The sequence below is a fragment of the Mesoplodon densirostris genome, chromosome 7 (assembly GCF_025265405.1).
Source record: "Mesoplodon densirostris isolate mMesDen1 chromosome 7, mMesDen1 primary haplotype, whole genome shotgun sequence".
In the NCBI taxonomy this organism is placed as follows: domain Eukaryota; kingdom Metazoa; phylum Chordata; class Mammalia; order Artiodactyla; family Ziphiidae; genus Mesoplodon; species Mesoplodon densirostris.
The window spans coordinates 45,452,581-45,480,159 of NC_082667.1; the positions used below are offsets into that span (position 1 = coordinate 45,452,581).

Below are 27,579 nucleotides of genomic sequence, written 5' to 3' on the forward strand. Positions count from 1 at the left end.
TTGGTGGCAATGCAAGATAGAAGTACTCATTAGCAAATAGCTCCAACTTGGTTCAAACAAAGCACTGGGCACTGGACACAGTGATCATGGAGCCACAATTCCTACCCTCGAGTATCCCAGAGCCTGGCAGACACACACACAAAAAAAGAGCAATTTCAATACATTAAGTATGCCAGGCATATAGGAGAAACTGATTTAATGTTTGTCCAATAAATAATAAGAGAGAGAGGAGGAATAAGGGAAAGAATGAATGAATGAACAGACCAAGATAGGGAAGGAACGAAGGTGGAAGAAAATAAAGTGCTAGCCTGAGAGTAAAAACTAATTATACTGAGGAGAGAAAATTAACCAGGTCTTGGAAGTTCAGTGGTACCTTCTGGGAGGAAATGGAAATAATGCATGTGAAAATGAGAAGTTAACCAGGTAAAAGGGAGAAGAATTTTCAAGGAGAAAGAAAAACCCTAACAAATATACCTAAGGAATGTGTATTCAAAAATATTTTTTCCAACATAACCAAGCTGTTTTGAGGCAAGTGAATCACTATTTCACATTCACTTTTCCTATCAAAGCCTATTTATGGAAACCATCCTTTTCTAAAGACCAAGCATCATAACGGGTGACCAGCTGTAAAAGGAAGTGACTACTTTGCTTAACAATAGAATCCCCCCCAGGTCCCTAAGCACTTTCTAGATTTTCCTTACATTCGTTACATAGACTCACCAATACTATCTAAGGAAGGTGAAATTTATGACAAATGTAGTATTAAAAAATACAGCTGAAATTTTTGGCTGCGTGTGAGACATGTCCGGAACAATTCATCTTTATTATCTTCCAATAACATAGTGGTTTAAATCTCAAAAGGGTTGGAATTAGACACATCCATGTTGAAATCCACACTCCACCAATGACTCACTGTGCGACTTTAAGCAAAAATAAATTTCCTTCTCTGAGCTTCAACTTCCTCTTACATAAAAATGGAGGTAACAGTAGTAACTAGTTCACAGAATTATTGGAGAGATTAAATAGCACACAAATAGTTTGGTACCTGTTAACAGTTCAGTTATATTAACGATTATCACTCTACTGTTAATTAAGTTTAAAAAATATAGTGATGAGAGATTAATATAGAGATAGATTGATTGATTTAAAGATAAATGAGAAAATTTGGAGAAAGTTCCACCCTCTGTTAAAAGTCTTCCCCATTTGAAAGTAAGATCCTCTAAGTCAATGATTGTCTAGCCCAGTAAATGGCACAGAATAGGCAATGAATTTGCATTTGTTGAACTAGCTTACTATTATAAATATCTCTTTTAATGTCACTTACATTACCTTCTTAGCTTTCTGATTCCAAATGAATGGGTTACACAAGGTTAACGTGATTTGGAAACTCCAGAAAGATAGTCATGAGCCACAACAATACTAAAAGGCATCTGGCATGTTTCTTTTTTTTTTTTTTTATTTCTTGTTGTTTCCCATTTATTTCTTTTAGGTTCTAGAGTGCTGATAAATTCAACTACAGTGCCCACTCTTTACTGTTTTTCTTTAGATTAATATATTTTGCTGCTATTTTGTTATCAATGCATGCATGACAAGAAGTACAATAATCACTCTTGTACATTAACAACTGGACGCATAAACTAACCACATTTGTTATTTTCTGTTAATGTTGGTTGTTTCCAGTTTGCCAAAGTACATTAAAAACATATTATGTGAACACTAAAATTAACATAGTTTAATACAGTCACCTGTTTTTGTTTTCCATTCTAAATTGAAATCTATTACTAAGACTGATGTTTTATCCCTCTTATGCTTGAAATTGAATTCTTTTTCTTTTCCTGCCATCTTTTTTTTTTTTTTTTTTGCGGTACGCGGGCCTCTCACTGTTGTGGCCTCTCCCATTGCGGGGCTCAGGCTCCGGACGCGCAGACTCAGCGGCCATGGCTCACAGGCCCAGCCACTCCGCGGCATGTGGGATCCTCCTGGATTGGGGCACAAACCTGTGTCCCCTACATCAGCAGGCAGACTCTCAACCACTGCACCACCAGGGAAGCCCTTCCTGCCATCTTTTTTTTAATCACTCTCCCTGATCAAAAGTTTTTCTGGTTTCAGTGGCTAATAATGGCATCATTATCCACTTTTCCTGTTTTCCTCAATGACAAGAAAAAAAAAAAATTAACCTTCTCAGAGGGAATCTAGCATCTATTGCCTTTAGTGTTTTTACATTTATATCTAACTCTGTGTTTGAAATAAAAGTAAGAATAGAGTTTTGGAGTGTCCCAGGGCTCAGTCTTCATCCTCTTTTCTATCTACATTTGCTTCACTGGTGATCCTACCCAGTCTCTTGTTCTCAGTTATACACTGAAGATTTCTGAATTTAAATATGTAGCCCAGACTTCTCATCCGATCTCCAGACTCCAGACTTGAATATTCAACTGCCTACTTGACATATTTATTTGAATGTGCAATAGATATATCAAATTCTACATTTCCAAAACTGAAATCTAGGTCTTTACCTTCCTGATCCCCAAGGCTGCTCTACCCTTAGCATTCTATATTTCACCTGATGGCAAATCCATTCTTTCAGTAGCTCAGGCCAACAACTTTGGAATCATCTTTTGCGTTTTCTCATATCCTTTGGTCAATTGGTCAGGAAATTCCACTAACTCTTCCTTCAAATACAGAAGTCTACCACTTCCCATTACCTCCACTGTAAGATCCTGGTCCTGGTAATCATTGTTAATCACCTTTACTAGTAAAATAACCTCTTAATCTTCCTGATTCTCCTCCTGCCTCTACCTACAGCCACTTCTCAATAGCCCGGGCAGAGATGCCTTTTTAAAAAGTAAGCCAGATCATGTTATTCCATTGTCTAAGAACCTACAATAGTTTCCTCTCATTCAAAGTCAAATTTATGTTCTATATGACCTAGCCCTTTGTTATGTATCTGGACTATTTTCCTCTTTATTACGTCTCCCTCTATCCCCCAACACATTGGTCCTTTTGTTCTTCTGTTAAGATATCTGGAAGGCTGTTCTCCTAGGGTCATTGCCCTAGCTGTTCTCTCTGCCTGGAATGCTCCACCCCAGATACACATACTGCTGTTATCCCTTGCCTCCTTCAAGTCCTTGCTCAAATGTCTACCTTGACCAACGTGTTTAGTACTACAAACTGTCCCCCTTTACCCTCTCTTCTATCTCTTCTGCCCCAATTCATATACAACCTTTTATTCCATTATATTGTTAATGTACTAACTTATTTTTGCTGATCATATATTGTCAGTCTCCCCAGTTGGAACACAAGCTAAAGGGTAGGGGGTTTCTGCTTGTTTTGACAACTTGGGAATAACAAGCTCCTAGAACACAGTAGACACTCAATAAATATCTGAGTCACAAAAGCAGAAAGGACATTTGGATGGAAGACCAACCACAGGAGGAAAATGCTTTTTACTATGCAGATTATTTGCAAAAAAAAAAAAAAAAAAAAAAAAATGACTGACTAAAACCAGAGGAAAGGGAGCCTGAAAAGAGTCTAGCAAACCAGGAAATTAATTGAAATTAATTGTAAAACACTCATTATAGCTCACATCATGTGTGTGAAATTCCAGTGATCCTCTTATTGGTTTTAAAGTGATGACTTTAATGTTTTATTCTAGTAAAGTACAAAAATAGTTTTAAGCATTTTACTTTCTCAGTCCTGAGAAATTGCTTCACTGCTATTTTTCAGGTAATCGGTCTTTAATTTCTCATACGCAAATTCTTCTACAAGGGTTTCTCCAGATTAAAACCCTCATTATAGGGAAGGGAGTTCTGTATTTCCATTTTATGTATAGAAAAATGGAGACACAACTAAAACATGCAAGGACAGACAGTTCAAATATAAAGAGATCCTTGGTAATCCAGTCATCCACAGTCAGAAAGCAGGCTGAAGAAGCTACTTGGTTGTAAAACATGCCCTCTCTCATAAAAATGGAAAAAGACTCAGATGCAAGGATCCCCATCCAATGAAAATATCTCTGAGTGCTCATTGTTACTAAATAAATTCCAAAAAAAGTAAAAACAAATGGAGACACAAATAAATAAAGGAAGCGTCTCGTATTCACCAGAAATATTTGTGTGCAAGCTGAAAATGAAATGCATGTCTCCTGATTCAATTGTTCTCTCCTCCATTAACGTAATCATTCATTCATTCAACCTGTTTAACACGTGTTGTGTACTGGCTACTGGCTTGGCACAGCAGAGCAAAAGGCAAACAGTCCCCTGCTCTCAATTTGCTGTCTACTACATGAAACAGACAAGCAAACTCACTATGAGCATAACAGTTGTGCTATTATGTGCAAAAAAATGTTGTGCAAGAGCTGTGATAGACACCGGCACAGGGAACTGCTTGACCACATGGGAGGAACCTATCGCTCCAGGAATCAGAAAAGCCATCCTCAAAGAACAGCTGGAAAATGAAAGAGGAATGAGTTGGATAGTGAGGGGAGAGGGGAAAGGTAAAAATGGAGCAAAGTATTCCAGTCAGCACATTTTATTATTTAAATTCATGTGCTGTGTTCTTCCTCTCTTATTCACCTGCAGTATGACCGGAAGTCATACTTTTTCCAAAGCTGGTCCCTACAAATGTGCATCTGTGATAATCCTTCCCCTCAGCACTCTGCAGAACTATTAAATCATTCTTTATGCCTAATTATGAAATTAATCTTTGCATACAATTTCAAATTCCCCTATAAAATGTAACCAATAAAAAAATATAAAAGCTAAGTAAAAACTATAGCCCTGCGTTGTCAGCTCTCTGAGGGAATTTTATTAAGGGAATCTAAAACAAAAAAATATGCAATAAACCTTGAAGGGCATGAAATAGGCTGGGTCCAATGATAAATGGGTGGCTGTGAGTCCTCTATGTGGCAATGTTAGGAATGTCCTACAATCAGTCCTTGTTCTCGTGTGCTGTGGGTACTTGGTGCCCATTCAGAAAAAAATTTCCACACTAGAAAACTTTAGGGACACAAAAGTAAAAATTTACCAATCAGTGTCTGGCTAGCAACCCTCAGTACATATAAGCCAGGATGAGAACCTTGCTGAAGAATTTGAACCAATGAGATTTCTCAGAAGGGAGAATGGATCTACATCAAATATTTATGTCAAATATCAAATACTTATGCCACCACTAGCCCCCTCCTTGCACATGGCAGACATTGCCAATTATTCATGATTCTCCTTCCTACTAAGTAACCTCAGGGCCCCTTTGAAAGGAACACTTTGATCAGTTTGTCTCTCCTGATGTAACATGAGTCAATCAGTTAATCAATCAATCAAAATGTTCACAGGGTTTTCATCTCAGCCCCAACACGTCAGATTAAACCTCATATCCTTCCTCTGTAAAACAGAGTTAATAATACCTACCTCACTTGTTTATTATGAAGATTACCTAAAATATCTAGGATAACACCTGACATTTAGTAGGCATTCAATAAATGTTAGTTTCTGCCCTTCTTTTTAATGCTGGCATAAACAGGAATAAAGTGGCTTCCCATTGAGGCAGTTTCCACAAAACCTACCAAACATTTTGGATAGAGACTAAATTTTCATTTGAGGGAGGAATCATGGTTATGTTTTATTTCATGCTAAGGTAATGGTAAAATCAGTCAACTCTAGAAAATGCCTTTTTGGGAATGCCTTTTTTTTTTTTGAGAGAACAACTCCAAATTATCTTTTATTTATACAAAAAGGGCATCTTTAGCAAAAGACACACCAAGAAAAGAGTCGCCGTGGCCCAGGAGACAGGGCAGGGAGGCGACAGGCCTTCTGAGGCCCTGCTGGGGAGAAGGGGTCCGAGAAAAGTGGTGAGAAGTCCTGGGTAAGTGCTGAGTGGTGGGGGCCACAGAAAGGAGAAAGCTCCAGTTGGATCAACACTGTTGGCAGGTCATGGGTGGGGTTCACAGTGACCTCGCCGCTAACTCTTTTGGGGGTTTCCAGTTAGTGCTGCCGACTGGAGTGAGAGCCGCCCACTGGTTCCTAGAGCGTACCCACCAAAGGACACCAAAGGACAAAGGCTTCCCTGGTGGTGCAGTGGTTAAGAATCCGCCTGCCAATGCAAGGGACATGGGTTCGAGGCCTGGTCCAGGAAGGTCCCATATGCTGCGGAGCAACTGAGCCCGCGTGCCACAACTACTGAAGCCTTTTTGGGAACAGTGTATCTGAACTTTATATTAAATGACGCTTGTTAAAGAATGACCTCTGTTACTGCCTCCCTCTTTCTTCTACTCATAATTCCCAGATCCAGTGAATTACTCAAAATTAGATTAATCACTCAATCACAAACACAGATCACTGCCAAATTAGTACCAGGAATATTTCTAATGTGAGACATGTCACACCCCTAAGCAGAAGGAAGACTCTGAGGTGCTTACTTAGTTTTGCCCTCTCTGGTTCAGAATCCTGACTCTGAAATTCAGGTGTAACGCACTGAATTTAGATTTCTATCTATAACAGTACATAACAGTTCTGCAACTTGGACTTCCTAAAGGCCACAAAAAGGTTTGCTGAGAATGACTTGATCCATACACCAGAATGAGAATTTGATTATACTTTGATTATACAGTAGATATATTAATTTGTAAATTGCTGTGCTAACCATATGAGTGAGGCACCGTGCTCAGTACCATGGTTCCATTCGTGAGCAAAAGAGGCAAAGTCTCTGACATCAGGGTGCTTTAGTGAAGTAGGGAGGATAGACCTAAACAATATGACGTCTCTCTAAACCTCTCTCTCTCTCTCTCACACACACACACACATACACATATACACATACAAAATAGATTAAAATTATAGTAAGTGCTACAAAGAAAAATAAGGTACCTAAATATAACAGGCACACACACACATCACTTCCAGTTCTTCTGAAATATGGAAGTAATGAAAAACTTTAGCTTAGGCTAAGTGAAGAGAAAATATTAAATGAGCAGGGTTATGAACAAGGCAGAAAGAATTCTGAGTCTGCATCACTCTGCTATCTCAAACCAACACCCCAGAGATCCAAATCCAGACACGTAAAGAAGGGAGGAAAGGCAGACAAATGGTCTATTGATGGAACAGATTACCAGCAGGCGTGATGTTGTTAGTTCCCAGTCAACACCCTGTACTCTGGGCAGATCTATTGTTCACGTATGAGAGGAGAGTTCCACAACAGCCCCGAATGAGTTTCGTATACCTGAAATGGCCTGACTGGCAGCAGACAACACATACATCTGACTCTCAAAGATTCTCAGCAGCAACTTCCTTTCCTCCAAAATTATACAGGAAATATGGAGCATGTTAAGGAGTTCCTGCCTAGTCAACTTACAGAACATCAGGCAACTGTCCCAGGATCTTTGGCTCCTCATTCCTTCTGCCTGAACAGACACTTGGAAGAGGGTTTGAGAATGCAACAGTCTAGGAACTATTAACTACAGGAATATGACTCCTGCAAGGCTAATACCCAAACAGTAAGCATGAGTACCAGTTATTGCTAAGCAGTCATATCATTTTTAGGTGTCCAGGAAATCAGTGAGCCATCCATCTCCCATTAGATGTATAGGAAGCACAGTAGTGGAATCATAGGATAATGTGGATAATTCAGTTTTGGCAGCTCTCCTTCCCTTTAAAAAAATTGTTGTATTTACTGCTGGAGAGGATGCAGAGAAAAGGAAATCCTCCTACACTGTTGGTGAGAATGTAAACTGGTGCAGCCACTATGGAGAACAATATGGAGGTTCCTTAAAAAACTAAAAATAGAGCTACCATATGATGCAGCAATCCCATTCCTGGGCATACATCCAGAGAAAACTCTAATTCAAAAAGGTACATGCAACCTAGTGTTCACAGTAGCACTATTTACAATAGCCAAGACATGGAAGTAACCTAGATGTCCATCGACAGATGAATAGATAAAAGAAGATGTGATATATATATATATATACACACATATGTGTGTGTGTGTAATGTAATATTACTCAGCCATTAAAAAGAATAAAATAATGCCATTTGCAGCAACACTAATGGACCTAGAGATTATCATACTAAGTGAAGTAAGTCAAACAGAGAAAAACAAATATCATATGACATCACTTATATGGAATCTAAAAAATGATACAAATGAACTTATTTACAAAACAGAAACAGACTCGCAGACAAACTTATAGCTACCAAAGAGGGAAGGGGGTGGGGGAGGGATAAATTAGGAGTTTGGGATTAGCAGATACAAACTACTATATATGAAATAGATAAACAAGAAGGTCCTACATATAGCACAGGGAACTATATTCAATACCTTGTAATAAACTATAATGGAAAAGAAAAAAACTGTTGTTTTCAATATATGTCACCTCAAGCTATGAAAGGATGTATTATACTGGAGAATCACAGAATACGGATCAAGCATGAAAGGGGAGGAAAGTGAGAAGCGGTAGCCACCTAAACAGATGTCATCAGAAAACGGCTCTTGATTTTATAATTTATGCCTAATATGCATTTCTAGAAAGGAATGTAATAATATTGTGCATCTTCTAAGAAACTCTAATATGCTTGTTAGGAGGGAACTTCACCAATATGATCAAGATCCTTTAATCTAAAATATAAAAAGCATACACTAAACTGATTACAGTAAAACTATAAAATATATATTCTACAGATTCTTAATTAACTTCTACATACCCTTCCAGTGATAACTTACCAGTACACTGAGTACTTCCAATACTGAGTACTTACCATTACACTAAGAATGAAACAGGGATAAAAAAGAAAACCATTAATGCAGAAAAGGCCCTAATTCACAGAAGAAAATAAGGAAGAGATTTAGGAAGAATAACTGTATTCAGATGTTTGTAAACCAATGCAAGGTAGGCGTAGTAATTAATGAGAATCTAAACATATCATAATAAAGTTAGCAGTGTCTCAATATTCTGTGATTTGATAGAACTTGTTCATGATACCACCCCCTGTTCAGAGGAAACAGAACTAAAAGTAGTAAAGGGGGCAAATATAAGAGAGTGATATGCCACAAGGAGACATATCTGGAAAACTGAAGCTCAAAGCTTTGTGAAAGCTCTTTGGGTAAGGATGTTTGAAAGAAAGGAAAGAAAGAAAGGAAAGAAAGAAAGAAAGAAAGAGAGAGAGAGAGAGAAAGAAAGAAAGAAAGAAAATAAAAGAAAAGAAAGAAAGAAGGAAAAAAGAATGAAAGAAAAAGAAAGAAAGAAAGAAGGGAGGGAGGGAGGGAGGAAGAAAGAAAGGAAAGAAAGAAAGGGAGAAAGAGTGAGAGAAAGAAAGAGAGAGAGAGAGAGAGGGAGGGAGGGAGGGAGAGAGAGAGAGAAAGGAAGGAAGGAAGAAAGAAAGAAAGAAAAACTGAAGTGACATTGTTAGAGGAGGATACGGTGGACCATCCAAGTAACCACTTTCCTCTGCCTTCTGACACACTTCCTCCCTTCCAGCTGATCTAGCTTATATCTTCCCTGACATATCCTCTTCCCCTGCCCTTCCTTAAGTTCGGTGTCATACCAGACTTCCAGACTCTGCTCTCATCTATATCCGTGAATTTCCTTATTGATTACATTTACGTCCATGTCTCTTATTTCCACCTACAAACAGATGATTCCTAAAGCTATAACTTCTACCCTGATATCTCTTCTAAGCTTCTGCTCCCATCTGCTCTACTCGTCATAAACATTTCAAACACAACATGTCCAAACTGGAACTAGATATCATTCCTATAAAATGTGACGCTTTTCTTCCAACACCCTGCATCTTAGTTAACAGCACTGCCATCAGCTTGGTTAGAAGCCTCTCTCCTGACTCTACTGTCTGTCTACCTCATCATTTCTTTCAGTCCTAGCTCTGAAATGTCTTTACCAGCTGAATGTTCTCAGGACAGTGGCTTTTAATTATTGCCCTAACATCCCTTGCCTGTCCTATTGTGATAGCCTTCTAACCATTTTATTCACTTCCAGTCTCTACCTGCCATCCAGACCTCCTGTCTTTCCAGTCTATCTTCCCCCACTATTAATCCTGGCCTTGAGACAACATAGCTCATGGAAAGCCTTAGGTAGGGTTAGGGTGATTGCATCTAGTAATTATCACATAAGACATTCACACACTGGATGAGAAGTCAGCCTGATAATCTCTAAGGTTGGGCTGCCAACCAAGGACCAGTTGTATAGTCACTGAGCTTGCTGATTCAAAACAAAATTCTTTTGTCCCACCCCAAATGTACTGATTTGAAATCTCCTGAGTTTAGACTCCTGAATTGTATTTTTGCAGACTCTCCAAGTGATTGTGATGCACATCCGTTCTTGGAAACTCTAAGATCTTATCCAATTCATAAGATTCAATGATTATAACACTATAATCAGAATCCAATATTTTCTATTCCAAGAGAATAGTTTCAAAGGTATTTTGTGCAATGGCAGCATCATTAAAGTCTTTGCAGTGGTTCACGTTAAATGAAAATCATTCATTTGAATATATAAATTCTGACAACTTTGAGAAAATAATCACAACACATTAGAGGCATCCCTTATACACATTTCTTCCAACACATATATCTAATGGAGATTTCTTTTTTTTTTTTTTTTTGCAGTACGCGGGCCTCTCACTGTTGTGGCCTCTTCCGTTGCGGAGCACAGGCTCCGGATGCGCAGGCTCAGCAGCCATGGCTCACGGGCCCAGCTGCTCTGAGGCATGTGGGATCTTCCCGGACTGGGGCACGAACCCATGTCCCCTCCATGGGCAGGCGGACTCTCAACCACTGCGCCACCAGGGAAGCCCTAATGGAGATTTCTTAAGTTTCACACATGATGTTAACAGGTTGCACATGAAGAGTTCAAGAACAGATTTGACATAAAAACAGTGGTGAATGTTATCATAGAGAAAACATTCAGTAATTAGGGTGCTAATGACGTTTAGACAAAAGCAGTTAAGATTTAGCAGAACAACAGGGGGAAAAAAAGGAGTAAAGTGAAAGCCCTTAAATATTTATTTTTTCAGGTGATTCTCTTTAGCTGTTGAAAGGATTCCTGCTTCATGTACCACATAACATCTTTCCTGTATCAGTAAATTACTATGGACATTTAGTAGCTCATGACCTAGCAGGGGAAACAGACCCCTACAGAATTAACTACAGTAGATAATGAATTTCATTGTCATATCAGTGTTATAAATAAGCTGTTATGGAAGAATAAAGATAGGAATGATTAGTCCCTATTTTCTTGTTGTAAAATAGTCTCTATGAAGAACAAATTTGTAAATATGAACCTAAACCCTATGGTATACTGAAGTCTCAGAAGTTGATATCCTACATAATAAGCAGCATATGTGAACACAGGTACCTGAAAATATAGATACAGGTATATTCATTAGCAATGAGATATGCGTTTATTTATAATCCTATACACCATATAAAATAACTCATATTTAGTCTGGGCTATCCACATACACATTTTTTAAAGTTAAAAGCACAGGTTTTTAAACTAAGCATACATTTTCCCACAGAAACTATTTTGTAAAGTGTGCTGAGGATCCTAGGCTAACTCACAAATCCTATTAAACCCATATTGCATCTTACTATAAACTAATAGTACTATTTGAAACCTAAGATCTTAAAGAAAAAGACTGGCAAGGCAGAAATAAGAGAGAGAAGAAAGAATGTTTTCGTTTCTTTCTACAACAGAGCTGCCTTAGACATATTTTGAAAGAACCCCGTGCTTCTTTGTCATTGTCAGGGAGGAAGAAATTTCCCTCTACCCTTCTAGGTTCTTCTGGCTGACATCAAGAGAATTAAATTGACATGAGACATTAAGAAGATAAATCAAAGAGTTTAACAACCTGTAGACATGGGAGAGACTCAGGAAAAATGAGTAACTCACCAAAATGGCCAAAGCCCTCATCTTAAGTACCATCCTCAGCTAAAGACAATAGAGGATATTGAGGGTGGGGACAGTCAGCGAGGGGAGGAAAAGCACAGTAAGGGTAAAGGTTTTTATGCAGATTCAAGTCTTTGCCTTCTCCGCTGATAAGAATTTCTAGAGATTTGGTCAGCCGCCTCTTCTGTACAGTGAGGGTGCTACCCTTCCAAATGGAGATTTCCCTATGAATGCAAATGTTTCTTACAAAAGGGTGTCTCTCCTAGTGGGGTTTTCAGTTTTTTCCCCCCGTCTGCCATTTCTTAGAAAATAACCAGCTGAAGGTAATTAATCTCTCAAAGAGACATACTTGGGGATGTGCCATCATTACATACTGTTATTGCTGTCTCCCTTACCTCCTAGTAGCCATTGATATGCAAAGCCACTTACTACAATACCCTTGACCAGGAGATACAGGAAGTTACAGCTATATCAATTAGGATTGGGTTTGGCTGCATATATAAGGGAAATAAAAGTTGTTTAAACAAGGTAAATATGATATACACATTCCAGAGCTAGTCAGTGATTCCACGGTTAACAGGGACTCAGGCTCCCTATTACATTTTTCTCTTCCAAATCCCAGAACATGTTTTCTGACCTTAATGTTCCCTTATAGTCCAAGATAACTGCTGAAGCTCTAGCCATCATGTGTATAGTCCAGTCGACAGAAGGAGAAAGCCAGAAAGGGCAAAAAAGGTACTTTCCAAGATGAGTCATTTTCCTTGAAGGAGTTCTCTGCTTACATCTTTCTGGCTAAACCCTATCACATGGCACACCTGACTGCAAAGGTTGCTGGCAAGTGTAGCGTTTTAGCTGCATCCTTTACCACCCCAAATGAAACGGAGATCTGCTGCTGAGGATAAAGGGGAGAATGGATATTTGCAGGCAGTTAATAATCTCTGACACATTGCTGAAGTGTCCAATGCTCCAGATTACTAACTCCTCTCCTACCCACTCAATAAAGCTATCTCAATTCTATTTTAAAAATCTAATTGACAAGAATGATCCTTTGAGAGCAATGGTTCTCAACTCCGGCTGCAAGTTTAGAAGCACTTAGAGTGCCTTTTAAAAATCCTGATACCCAGGCCAATGAAATCAGAAACTCTGGCACTGAAACCCAGGCCGCAGTACTTTTTTAAAAATATCTAAGTGATTCCAGTGTGTAGCCAAGTTTGAGAACCACTGCCCTAAAGAAATGTAAAAGGAAGGCACATAACCCAAATGACGCCAAATTGTCATGTTTTTTTGCCATGGATTCAAGGACCAATGCTGGTCATCCTTGATGCCTTTGTCTTTCACGTATCCCCACATGCATTTAAACAGCCTACATTGCTTCCAATATTTCTCAAATCTCTCGACACCTTTACCTCATCCAAAATCCACACAGCAACCAAAATAATGTTTAAAACACACGCACCCAAATCTGACCATTTGATTCCTCTTACTCTACATAGGTCCCTCCAATGACTTCCCATTGATCTAAGACCCTCTGCCCTGCAAGATCCCCTCCTGCCTACGTTCCAGACTTAACCTTAGGCCACTCATCACATTACTGTATGGAACCTCCTTTCATGCCTCCCATGCCCCCTAGCTCTTTCCTTACAATTAACTTCTATTTGCCAAACCTACCAAATCCACAAATTCAGCCAAACCACAACACTTGCATTTGCTAATTCCTGTTGAAGGAGATTTTCCCGCTCCCACAGACTGAGCCAAGGTCCATGCTCTACTTCTTCATGGTCCTTATCCCACCTGTAAGTAATGCTATAAAAGTCCCCCTTACCCCCACCAATTTTTTGGTTTTTGGAGGGCAGGGAGTATGTTCTTCATCCTTTTGTTTTCAGAACCTAGAACAGCTCCTGTCACAGAGTATGTATTTGATAATCTAAAGATAAATATTTTATGACTGAATATATGAAGAAAGGAGTAGTAGGGGATACTGAGATTAGACAGGTAGACTGGAGACAAACTCTAAGGATCATAGGCACCTGCTTACAACTTAGGCACAAGTGACCCAAGTCAATATTTCTTCCTTCTTTTTCAATATGTGTCTGTGTCTCTGCAGGTTGTGATTTGATCCCAGTACAGTATCTTCGCTGGGGTGACCCTGAGCCCATTGCAGCTGTGGTGTTTGCCTGCCTCGGCCTGCTAGCCACCCTGTTTGTCACCGCGGTCTTCATCATTTACCGTGATACACCAGTAGTCAAGTCCTCCAGCAGGGAACTCTGCTACATTATCCTTGCTGGCATCTGCCTGGGCTACTTATGTACCTTCTGCCTCATTGCAAAGCCCAAACAGATTTACTGCTACCTTCAAAGAATAGGCATCGGTCTCTCCCCAGCCATGAGCTATTCAGCCCTTGTAACCAAGACCAATCGTATTGCAAGGATCCTGGCTGGCAGCAAGAAGAAGATCTGTACCAAAAAGCCCAGATTCATGAGTGCCTGTGCCCAGCTAGTGATTGCTTTCATTCTCATATGCATCCAGCTGGGCATCATCATCGCCCTCTTTATAATGGAGCCTCCCGACATAATGCACGACTACCCAAGCATTCGAGAAGTCTACCTGATTTGTAACACCACCAACCTAGGAGTTGTCACTCCTCTTGGATACAATGGATTGCTGATTTTGAGCTGTACCTTCTATGCTTTCAAGACCAGAAATGTTCCAGCCAACTTCAATGAGGCCAAGTATATCGCCTTCACAATGTACACCACCTGCATTATATGGCTGGCCTTTGTGCCCATCTACTTTGGCAGCAACTACAAAATCATCACCATGTGTTTCTCAGTCAGCCTCAGTGCCACAGTGGCACTCGGCTGCATGTTTGTGCCGAAGGTATACATCATCCTGGCCAAACCAGAGAGAAACGTGCGCAGCGCCTTCACCACGTCCACGGTGGTGCGCATGCACGTGGGGGATGGCAAGTCCTCCTCGGCAGCCAGCAGATCCAGCAGCCTGGTCAACCTGTGGAAGAGGAGGGGCTCCTCTGGGGAAACCCTAAGGTAAAAGTTTTGCAGGTGCTGTAGAGCACTGGCCCCTAGGGCGGAAGCAGTGGCATTTGTTTCCCAGGCCTTTTAGATGTGAAATACCTGAATAACTGAAACTAGGGGAGGCAGGGTGCTGGGAAAGGGCTTTGAACGTTTGCACTGAATGGTTTTTATGGAGTTAATTGGGTATGGGCCTAGTGACTTAAGCTAAGGCCAGAAACATAAAAGTTGAGATACAGAAAAAAATGCAAAGACTTACAACAAAAGGGAAGTGAGGTCAGAAGGACAGGGAGAGCACAGCTAAATCACTGAGGCAAGGCAAGGACCTCCGGGTCCTGAGGGGACAGAGATACACCGTGGACTAAATTCTAATTCACCTGCATAGAACAGAGAAAATTAGTGTTAACAAAGATTATGCTGAGAGCAGAGCGCCAAGAGCCTTACACATCTGACTGCACTTACATGTGCCTGAACCTCTCTCAAGCCCAGAAGAACCCTTGACTGCCCATCCCACGGAGGCACAAGAAATGTAGAATTTATACTTTCATTCTTAATGGGCAACTTGAACTCTTTGGGACAAGTCTAAGTAGCTGAAAGGGGCAAAACAACAAAGGGGCTTTGCATATAACCTTCCTAAACAACCAGCCAGTTTCCCACTTTCTCTGTTGTCCATAGTCCCATCCCATCCACCAAGGCCAGCATCCCAGGTAGTAGTTATCGGCCAATTGCCATCTGAAAAGTATCTGAAGCCAACAGCCAATGATATCCCTCCATGTGGAGGACTTTCTTATGTGATAAATGCCCCCTAAGGTACTTCAAAAGGCAATGAAATCATCTTATCAGTGGCTTGAGAACAAATTTGGAGGTATTAAAAAGGCTACATAGATTGTTACTGGGAATAATATTTAAGAAAACACATCAAAAGAGCTAGTCAGAGCATCAGTCTGCAAACTCCACAGAGATTTGAGAATTTTCCTAAAATCTAGACAAATAAGTGGAAGATAAGCATTTTTCAAATGGAAGATAAATAGCTAAATACTAATCCTTGAACAATTCTCTTATACCATCATTTAGCCTGCCTGAAAAGTCCTACTTTCCTATCAGCCCTGATTCTTCAAAGCCTGAATTATGGGTGATGGTAAAGGTACTGTGTCTGCTGAGGACTAAAAAGGACTCACAGGATACTTGGGAGTTTATCCACATGGCCCAATTCATTTGCATTATTAACTGTGTCCTTGCCTCTCTCAATTCTTTTCTGATTGCTCTATGCCTCTCATCTCTTTCCACATACACTGTGCAAGGTATTCAACTAAACGGTAAACCTTGGGAAAAATAACCCCTTCTACTTCCTCAATAAATCCTGGGTATGTCATGGCCTATACATAGAAGACCTTCCATATATCTAACTGCCGGCATATTTTCCATCTGCCTTCCTGACTTCTAAAACATTCTTTTTCTGCAACTTCTGCAATATAAGCCTTTTATTTTGTCCAAGAAAATTTATTTTTTCTAAACTTTTATTTTATCAGCCTCTCTTTAAACTCTCTCTTCAAATAAAATCTTCCAGGGCATCCTGATAGATAAAACAAACCAGTTGCTGGAGGGATGGAATTGTGAGACTGTGCCTAAGCACCCCCGAAACTCACCAGGGCAGGCTCCATGGAGAGAACATGGAGCAATGGTGAAGAGCACTGGCCTTGCAGCCAGCTTGTCCTGAGTTTGAACACTGGCACTACCATTTCTTGTCTCTGAGCCTTGGTTCCTTCATCTGCCAAATTGAGATCATACCACCTACTGCATAGGATTGTCAAGAGTGAAAGAAATAATGTGTGCAAAGGCCAAGCACACAACAGACACTTTATTGGAGGTAGCAGAGTGCAGAGCTGGGCAGCACTGGGATTAAACATCCCAATTAGCTGGGCAGCATCACTTACTAGCTGTATAACCACAGGCAAATCACTTAACGTCTCTATGCCTCCATTTCCTCCTCTGATGAATGGAGTTAATGAAATACATATTACATACAGTGGTTGTAAGACTAAATAAGTAAATACATGTAAGTGTATGCCACACAGTAAGTACTTCTTAACTGTTTGCTATTATTATTAACTAAGTAAACAGCTGTCAGTCTTTGTCCATACCTGAATGTCTCTGTGTCAGGTATGCAATGAGGATGATCTTCATAACAAAGAGAGCATCATATAAGGCAGAACAGACCTATACATACATTGATTGTATAGCCTGGGCTTTCTAGAGCATCTCCATTTTTACATTGTCTAGCTTCTAGCCAGACTGTAGAACATACCCTTTGTCCCAATCTAAGCAGGATAAGCTTGGGAGTGGAGGCCTTGTCTACCCTGTTCATCACTGTGCCTCCAGGGCCTAGAAGTACTGAGAAGGGTGCTTGACACATAGAAGACACTCAATAATCATTCATTGGTATGTTTGTTGAATGAATGGACTGGAGAATGTAGTAATGTGGTAGCTACTTTTTGCTTGTCTTCAAGTGTGAACACTACTTCCCCCTAGTGGTTCTACTAACTTTCATAAGATTAAGCCTACAATGATCAGGTGTTTTTTGTTTTAATTAACTTTTAGTGGAGTATAGTTGCTTTACAGTGTTGTGTTATTTTCTGCTGTACAGCAAAGTGAATCAGTTATACATATACATATATCCACTCTTTTATAGATTTCCTTCCCATTTAGATCACCACAGAGCATTGAGTAGAGTTCCCTGTGCTATATAGTAAGTTCTCATTAGTTATCCATTTTATACATAGTAGTATATATATGTCAGTCCCAATCTCCCAATTCATGCCACCCCCCCTTCCCACCTTGGTAACCATAAATTTGTTCTCTAAATCTGTAACTCTATTTCTGCTTTGCAAATAAGTTCACCATTTTTCTAGATTCCACATATAAGCAATATTACACGATATTTGTTTTTCTCTTTCTGACTTACGTCACTCTGTATGACAATCTCTAGGTCCACCTTCGTCTCTGCAAATGGCACTATTTTGTTCCTTTTTATGTCTGAGTAATATTCCCTTGTATATATATGTACCACAGCTTCTTTATCCATTCCTCTGCTGATGGACATTTAGGTTGCTTCCATGTTCCTAGCTATCATAAATAGTGCTGCAATGAACATCAGCATGCATGCATGCATCCTTTCAAATTATGGTTTTCTCCAGATATATGCCTAGGAGTGGGATTTCTGGGTCATATGGTAGCTCTATTTTCAGTTTTTTAAGGAACCTCCATACTGTTCTCCACTGTGGCTAAAACAATTTACATTCCCACCAACAGTGTAGGAGGGTTCCCTTTTCTCCACACCCTCCCCAGCATTTACTGTTTGTAGATCTTTTGATAATGGCCAATCTGACTGATGTGAGGTGATACCTCATTGTAGTTTTGATTTGCATTTCTCTAATAATCAGTGATGTTGAGCATCTTTTCATGTGTTTGTCAGCCATATGTATGTCTTCTTTGGTGAAATGTGTATTTAGGTCTTCTGCCCACTTTTTGATTGGGTTGTTTGTTTTTATGATATTGAGCTGCATGAGCTGTTTGTATATCTGGGAGATTAATCCCTTGTCAGTTGCTTCGTCTGCAAATATTTTCTCTGATTCTGAGGGTTGTCTTTTGTATGGCAACACAAAAGACCCCGAATAGCGAAAGCAATCTTGAGAAAGAAGAATAGAGCTGGAGGAATCAGGCTCCCTGACTTCAGACTATGCTACAAAGCTACAGTAATCAAGACAGTATGGCACTGGCACAAAAACAGAGATAGAGATCAATAGAATGGTATAGAAAGTCTAGAGATAAACCCACACACCTATCACCACCTAATCTATGACAAAGTAGGCAAGAATATACAATGGAGAAAAGACAGTCTCTTCAGTAAGTTGTGATGGGAAAACTGAACAGCTACATGTAAAAGAATGAAATTAGAACACTCCCTAACACCATACACAAAAATAAACCCAAAATGGATTAGAGACCTAAATGTAAGACCGGACACTATAAAAGTCTTAGAGGAAAATACAGGCAGAACACTCTTTGACGTAAATCACAGCAAGATATTTTCCAATCCACCACCTAGAGTAATGAAAATAAAAACAAAAATAAACACATGGGACCTAATTAAACTTACAAGCTTTTGCACAGCAAAGGAAACCATAAACAAAGCCTGCTGTGATCTGTATTACAAATATCCCCTGCACTCCTGTGATCATCAGTTTCTGCTCAAATTCCCACCCACTGATCTCATGTTTTGCTATAATTCTAACATTCCTCTAGTAACATTAGATTACTATTTTCAACTATTTCATTTCTAATTTAGTAAATAAAAGGGCAGCATAAGCAACAAAATTCACTGATAAAGCCAATAGAAACAGGAATTCTTAGGATTTGGGGTCCTATTTTAACTTGTTTTCCCTAAAGGGTCATGTAGTTGTTTTTTCTGTTGTTGTTGTTGGAAGTTCTTAAACAGAGGGCTTTATTTTTATTTTTTTTTCCTCAGCAGGTTCTTATTAGTTATCTATTTTATACATATCAGTGTACACATGTCAATCCCAGTCTCCCAAATCATCACACACACCCCGCCGCCACTTTCCCCCCCTTGGTATCCATACGTTTGTTCTCTACATCTGTGTCTCTATTTCTGCCCTGCAAACCAGTTCAACTGTACCATTTTTCTAGGTTCCATATATATGAGTTAATATACGATATTTGTTATTCTCTTTCTGACTTACTTCACTCTGTATGACAGTCTCTAGATCCATCCACGTCTCTAGGGTCATGTAGTTCTTAATGACTGGATTCTGTAGTCAGCACATCTGGGTATTAGAATATGAAAGAAGGTACAGAGGGACCTTTGGCAATTGTTGGCTTTTCTGTATAAGGTCTTGGCAAATGCTGGTCTGTCTATGTGATTACAGCTGAGACAGGCTATCCTCTGATTATATAGAGACTTCTTTTTGCCATTAACCAAGATATTCACGCTGGAACCTGCTTCTGATATAGAGAAGAAGAAAGGCCAGAGAAAGCTATAATACCCTTGCATCACATACATCCCATAGCTGCTCCCTGCTTTGAAGCTATAATTCTAAGAAATAAAGTTAGATCCAAACTGAAATTCCTCTATACCTCTCATGAGCTCTCAAACTAAGTATTCCTTCTCTGTGATCCAAAATCAAGATGTTCAGAACATAGTAGATATAACTGCTTATGTATGGATTTATCTCTCCTTTTAGTTTATAGTTTTATAAAGGCCAGTATGTATCACATTGCCTTTCACACTGGGGCTTAATTAATGGGGAACAAGTGAACTTGGGTGCTCCTAATATTTTCACATTTTAGTCTAAATTACTTTGTGCTTCTCAGGCTTGAATTCTGTAATATGCCAATAAGCCTACCTGTTGGGATCTAGAGTGACATTAAATCTGTAACCTAAATCTTTGGATGTAGGTCTTTGGGGAGAAGCAGCTGCTCTGCTCAGCCTAGCCTGGTTCTGCTCGCTTCCATCTAGTGTATGGTGAAGTAGGCTGCTATAAATCCAGATTGGGTTTGGGCCCTGTTTCTGAAAAGGCTTATATATGTCCCTTCCATGTCTCATGGCAGACAGTGAGGGCTCCATTTTGAAGAGGACACTAATTGCCTAATTTAGAGTGAAAAAGATAATAATAACTTCTGAAGTTATAGTAACTATATTTCCAAAAGTTAGTGCACACTCTGCGTGAATTTGAACAAGGTACTTCAGTCTGTTTCCTCACCTGTGAAATGGTAGATAATAACCCCTGTTGTAAGGAGTAACTGAATTGATATGTATTAAATGCTTTCTGTCAGCACATAGAAAGCACTCAATAAATGGTAGGTAAATCTTTAGAAGTGTGTTCAGCTGCAAGTAAACCTGCTTTTCAGAGATTTACATGACTTGTCTGCATTTCATTTTCCTCCCGTTACAAGAAATATGCAGATAGCCTGCTCCTGGCGTTCCTCCAGGGCTCAGTGATGCCAGAGCCAACATCTCTGCTATTCTCTAGGCCTTTTATTGATGAATGCACAAGAGCTCCATGCATTGTATCCCTTTATGAGGGAAAACAATCATCTTCTTAGAGTCCCCTACGAATTGCCTTTATGTCTTATTGGCCCAAACTGTCTCAATATAGCTACCCCTAGCTGCAGGAGAGTATTGGAAAGCATGCATTTAGCTTTTACATCTTCTGAAATGGAGACTGAAAGGAAGGTGTCAAGTGCTTTTTGGATACACCAGTGAATAGTGTCTACCATGGAAAGTGAAGTACCTAGTAGTATTAGTGGCAGTAGTAATATTAACAGAATTGTCTAGTGGTCACAAAATACTGAAAGTAGAAGCAATAATCATTCCTATTTTTCAAATGAGGGGTTTGTGGTCCAGTATGGTTAGAACACCTGTCCATGGTCTCATGACTAGTTAAGTTATGGAGCAGTTTTAACTCAGGCCTCAGCTTTTTGGCATCGGAGTGGAGCATCTCCCAGAATGTATTCTTTGGAAAGCTAGTCTGACAAAATTGCTCCTTGAAAAAAAGTTTATTTGGTCAAACAAGCTTGAAAAAACTCTGACTATTCTTTTACTGGAGATAAACACTGAAAAGTCTTGCAGTGTATAAACCAATCATTCATGTGTTAATTCTTTTCCATCTTTCCCCAAGCTTACTGAACACAACAATACTTTTTCAAGTAACTCCCTTAACATTCTGGAGAATTGATAGTACAAGTGTGATTCTCTTTGGAAACCATCATTATAGCCAAAAGAGAAGAAAGGTTTCTGGGGGCCTGAAGAATAGTTCATATCTTCAGTGAGAAGGGGGCTAGAAAGAGCCAATTCCACCTCCGATCTTGGAGAGAGAATCACTTTTGTTCTCTGAGCATCTAAGGGAAGAATAGATCTAATTCTAACAGATCTGAGCAGTTTTCTGAGAAGTTAAATAGGCTCACCCTAGAGCACAAAAAAGAAAAGTGCCCGGAGTCAGTCATTCAATTCACTGAAATAGCAAGGGGAGATTTTTATTTAAAAGGGAGTGAGTCACTATACATTTTTTTTTATATAGAAACATACTATTTATGCCATCAATGTACAGAGGTCCCTGTGATTAACATTTTGGTTTTAGACACTAATCTTCCAGCACGACATGGTGCAGCATCAAATCACTGTCAGGCAGATAATGCCATGCTTCCGTTTAGGGCCTTCACTTCAGCTGCAAATTGACAAATGAACACAAAACCAGCTCTGACCTAAATAAAGCATTGAATTTGATGAGTCTAAAGTTCTGGCTCTACAACATTCAGAATTTCCAGGGTCATGGAGCTGAGGTTTTGAGAAGCAGTGGGCCTTTCGTGGTTAAATTAATGACAGAGGCCTATAGCCCTAAATTATAAATTTTATCAGAAGGTAAAACCCTCCCCAGGGTTTCTAGTCAGGTGGCAGAAACATTAGCATTGTCTCCACCTTAATTTTAGAAACTATCATTTGCTACTTTTGTTTTAATTAACTAATTAACTTGGCTTTAATTAACATTGTCGTGAAGCCCCACTTAGGCTATTTGCTAAAGCAACTGCTAGTCCTTTCACATACACTGTCCAAATTACAATTTGCCTGGAATTGGCTCTCTTGTGTGAATTCCAATATACCCAACTATTATCAGAGCTTTCATGATTTCCAATTGCTTAGATTTCATTAAGTGGTGATTAGTCTTTATGAAGTGATGTTCATGCTATTTCTCCCTCTTTAGAATCCTCTGCCTCTTTCTTCTCTCTCTCCAGATCTTTTTTCTCTTCCAAGGCCCAGGTTCCTCAATGAAACCCTATGAGATTAAACTATCTCACAGACTTTCCCTCAACTGGACTCAGAACATTTAGCAGACATTCCTCACACCTTCTTCAATTATTATTTATTCACAAACATTTACTGAGAACTGAGCATTCCCAGACACATCCTGGGGATGTGAGGGTTGTTTTGTGTATGTATGCAGTAGTTTCACAACTATCTAATGAGATCTTAAAAGTATTTGGATTAACATATACACACTACTATATATAAAATAGATAACCAACAAGGACCTACTGTATAGCACAGGTAACTCTACTCAATATTTCATAATAACCTATAAGGGAAAAGGATATGAAAAGGAACACACACACATATAACTGGATCACTGTGCTGTACACCTGAAACTAACACGATATTGTAAATCAACTATACTTCAGTTTAAAAAACATCTCCCTCAATGCCGAGCATAGTGCGGACACACAGCAGTGCTCGGAGATAGATGAATTATGAATCTGGTGGGCATCAGCTCTTAGGGATCACACTGCCCCCATGAGAAAGACCACTCAGTTCACTGACTTGATTGCCCAGATTTTAGCTGATAACGCTTTGCTCTAGAAATATAAGAAGAAATACATTTTCCTAAAATCAAACCCTGTTTTTTAATCAAGCCTCCATGAGGTGCCTGCTCTGTGCCAAGCACTGTTATAGATTCTGTGGATACAGAGATAAATAAAACATAGTCTCTGAGGTGCTTTCAGTCTCCTGAGACAGAATTAAAAACAGGTAAGTTCAATAAAGGGCTACAGGGCTGTGATAGGAGTCTACAGGGAAACAGCAGGGCCTAAAAGTAGCAGCAGTAAATTCTACATGCTGGGAATTAGCAAAACTTTCCAAGGGAACCAGTTCAAATGATAGAAACTATCTAAACATTTTAATCTCTGCTAAGATGTCTTCAGGGCTTCTCTACTGGCTAACACAGGATACAGCCAAACTCTCATTACCCGGCAGGAAAGGCCCGTGGTGGTATAACAACTCCTTCCCTGGCCAGACTTGCATCTAGTCACTCCCTGCTTGACTTTCCATACTGACCCACTCACAATTTTCTTGCTTTCAGGCCTCTATCAAGGTGGCTACTTTGGTATAAAGTATACCTGCCCCACTCACCTTCAACTCTCACTTGGCCAACTCATACCCATCTTCAATATCACTTCTACTGGAAAGCCTGTCCTGACCATCTGGAACTGCATTAGGTCCCTCTCTTCATGGTCCAAATGAGCATGTGCTTCTCCGTGTAGAGCACTTATCAAGTTTGTTAAAATTACCTGCTTAACTGTAAGTCTCCCTTACCCACGCACGTATGCGCACGGGTGTACACACACACACACACACAATACCGTGAACTTACTAGGCACAGGGCCATGTCTTACTCATTTTCTGTGCCACTGGCACCCAACACAGTACCAGACACATAGTCAGCACTCAAAAATACTTGTTAAATGAATGCATGGACAGATGGATAGATATACAAATAATGACGTTTGAGCAACTGATACCCTGGCATTTGACAATGAACAAAGGACTAAAGATAGTGAATAATTATTTTTATTGAGCACTTGCTATGGGCCAGGCACTGCTTAAACCCCTTACAAGTATTAACTCTTTTAATCCTCATTTTATAGATGAGGAAACTGAGGCAAGCAGTGGAGAATTTACTCGCTCAAGTCCATACAGAGTAAGTAGAAGATGCAGGATTAGAAGAAAGGCAGGCTGGTTTCAGAGCCCAAGCGGGTAACCATTAAACGGATGTTCCCCATTCCAGCTCTTAGACATTGTGGCCTGAACTGAGAAAAACTGAGATTGAATGAGTGTGAAGACCGACTCTCCTCCAAGGAGTTTCCCTGAGAATTTCTCCCTGGTTCTTTACTGTACTGTACTTTCTCGACATGGTCTTACCTTCAGCTGAGCCTGATATGACTTATTTTTATGCTGTATATGAATAATGTACACAGAAGCCTGTGAGATAAAACTTGAACTTTAAGGGCTGCCTGAAATCTTTTCTATGAGTGGCAATATTTAAGTATCTGTATAGAAGTTGCTTGTAAGGAAAAAAAAATCTGACTGACCCACTTTTACTACTTATTATAACTGGGAATTATAAAGATTTACACTACTTTCCTGTGCAATAATAATTCTTCTCCTCCCACCCCCCTCCCCTCCTCCTCCTCCTTTGTTCTTCTTCCTGTCTAATCTCACATACAACCTCATGAAATAGGCAAGGAATCCTGATGTTTCCCACCTTGGTCCAGTCCAGTTTAATTCCAACCAGAGGTTCTAAAGTAATCCCTTTACACTGGGAGCACTGCTGAATTCTAGGAATATAAAGATAAATAAGACAAAAACCCTGCCCTTAGGAGCAGCTCACAGAAGAGTGGGGAAGACCGACCCATACACAAATCATTAATTTTTATAGTGTATGAAGTCATAAAGGAAAGAATGCACAGAGGTCACTAAAAAGGGCACTCTGTCCAAACCGGAGGTTTCAGGAAGGCTTCCTGGAAGGATGACACCAGGGTTGAATCCCAAAGGCTAGAAGATAAGTGAGCCCCATGAAAACCAAGGGGTACACTGCTCTGGGGAAGAATATGAATGACAGCCCAGAGGCATGATCCAACTGCTGTGTGCAGGGAATTAGAGTGTGTAAAATGTGGGTCAACAGACGACAGGAAATGGGCTGGAGAGGCTGATAGGAAAGAGGTTTAGCCTGAGGACTGTCTGCTGACTCCCTCCCAGCTCCCTCGATTCCCTTTCAATAACCTCTTTGTTTAACACCCACTTTAGATATCTAATTTCCTCACACTCACAGCCACCTCCCAACAGCAACTTGATGCCTCCCCACCCATCCCCAAGCAAAACTTAGGTGTCCTCAACCCTTTCTCCCTGCTAGAGAACAGATTCATTTGCGCTTTTACAATAACAATTATTAGTGGCCTGCTTCATCCTTTATGTAGTAAACACTTACTGTGCAACTACCTTGTTACAGAGACTGTGCCAGGTACTTTGATATATATCATCTCATTGGATCCTCACACAATAGTGTATAGTAAAAAGCATTACCCACATCCACAGGTAAGAAACAATAATAAGTGAGACATGTAAAGGTTAAGCCACTTTAATTTAGTGCATATTTAATGAGTAGTAAGTTTCAGATTCAAACCCAGGTCCACAGGTTTTCATAGCTTTTTTTCACTCTAATATTGCCTTCCTGCAGATTCATTTTCTCACCCATGTATCTCATTTTATAGTTGTTGATCATAAATAAGGTCACTGTGAATGTACTTCTGCCGCATAAAATATTCATATTTTGATTCTGATTTTACACCCAGGGAAATGACCTCAAAGATGACCTTTTCTTTGGTACACAGACAGACCAGTCGAGGTGACATCATAGAACAAGGTAGCCTATCGGTGCCGCTTATGTTCCAAGTCAGCAGAAGTAGCGCGGTATGGGGAAGTGAGCCTGGTCAGCAAGGACGTGGATTCCAGTCCTGGCTCTGCCACGTCCAAGCTGGGATCTTAGACAAAGCACTTAACTCGCAGAGCCTCTGGCCGGTGAGGACAATAATACATATCACTCTCTGTATCATGCTCACAGGGTCACCGTGAGCATAACACAGAGTATGTCCCAAAATCCAGGGTCATGAGTTGTGATCCCTAATCACGGGGCCATCTCAGCTCCTGTCGACCCCATACACAGCTCTGGGGGCATAATATGAGGAGGTTCCATAACATCATTCTTCAGGAAAATTACTGAAATAGAAATATTTGACCTTGGAAATCTGGCCTGAATTACTAGTAAATTACTAGTAAATCACTGCTCTATCCTGGGGCCACTTGCCTTCCAAATTTCCATCATATTCTTAGGTGGTGCGTTAAGAAGTTTCCCTTAAACTAGTTTTTTACAGGTTAGGCTTTCCTCAGAGTTTAAAGGTGATTTGTGGTTTAGCCATTTTTCTCATTCCCCTTGTGGTTTTGGTAGTGCATTTATATTTCTTCACGAAAAAAAATTTTGACTTTTAACTTGACCTAGAATATATGGCTCCATTTCACCTAATGTATAGAAATGAGATGATGAATCACTGTGGTAATATTTACACATAACATAACATGAAGCTCTCTTTGGTGAGGCAAGTGTGTGATCACATTTTCACTTACGTTTAACCAAAAAAAAAAGGAATAGATGGAAAGAATCACAACATCCCTCACATGCACAAGCTTGCTGCCCCGCCTGACTCTGAGGCAACACAACTGATACCCAGGATGGTGGGAGCTGCCAGAGAATGTGACTCTCTCTGTTGAGTTAAAATGGCAGAGCCAAAAATGCAAACTAATAACACTGCTTTCTCTAATTTGTTATTCATGTGGCTTTTTTAAGTTGGAGAGAAAAAGAGAGACCATGACCTGGTAAACAAACAGATCTGTCACTGACCTTGCTCTTCCAAGAAACAAACAATAACTGAAAACAAAGCGTGATAAACCTAATGAAGCTCCCAGGGGAGATAAGGAAAATTACAACCCACATTTGTTAAGCAAGTCCCAACTACCTGTGACAGGTAATATTGATTAATATTGATGAATGTGCTGCCGACACAGGCCTCACACTTTGAGAACCACAGATTTCCATATTCTAAGCTCACAACAACCATGTGAATTAGATATTATTCTTCTTCTCTGCTTCAAAAGTGAGAAAACTGAAGAACAGAGAGGTGAACTGATTTGTCCAAGACTGCACAGCTGTTAAGGGAAACAGGTGGGATTCAAACCCAAGGTCCTCTGAGTCTAAACACCAT

The 27,579-nt window shown here is 39.9% G+C and overlaps 1 protein-coding gene across 5 annotated transcripts in view; it reads left to right on the forward strand.

Moving 5' to 3' along the window:
• Positions 1-27,579, forward strand: part of GRM5 (glutamate metabotropic receptor 5) — a 516,357-nt gene that overhangs the window by 442,421 nt on the left and 46,357 nt on the right. For all 5 annotated transcript variants that reach the window (XM_060104244.1, XM_060104247.1, XM_060104249.1 and 2 more), the window contains exon 7: positions 13,995-14,934. In XM_060104244.1, coding sequence (XP_059960227.1) covers positions 13,995-14,934 — 940 coding nt within the window. The remainder of the gene's footprint in view (positions 1-13,994; positions 14,935-27,579) is intronic.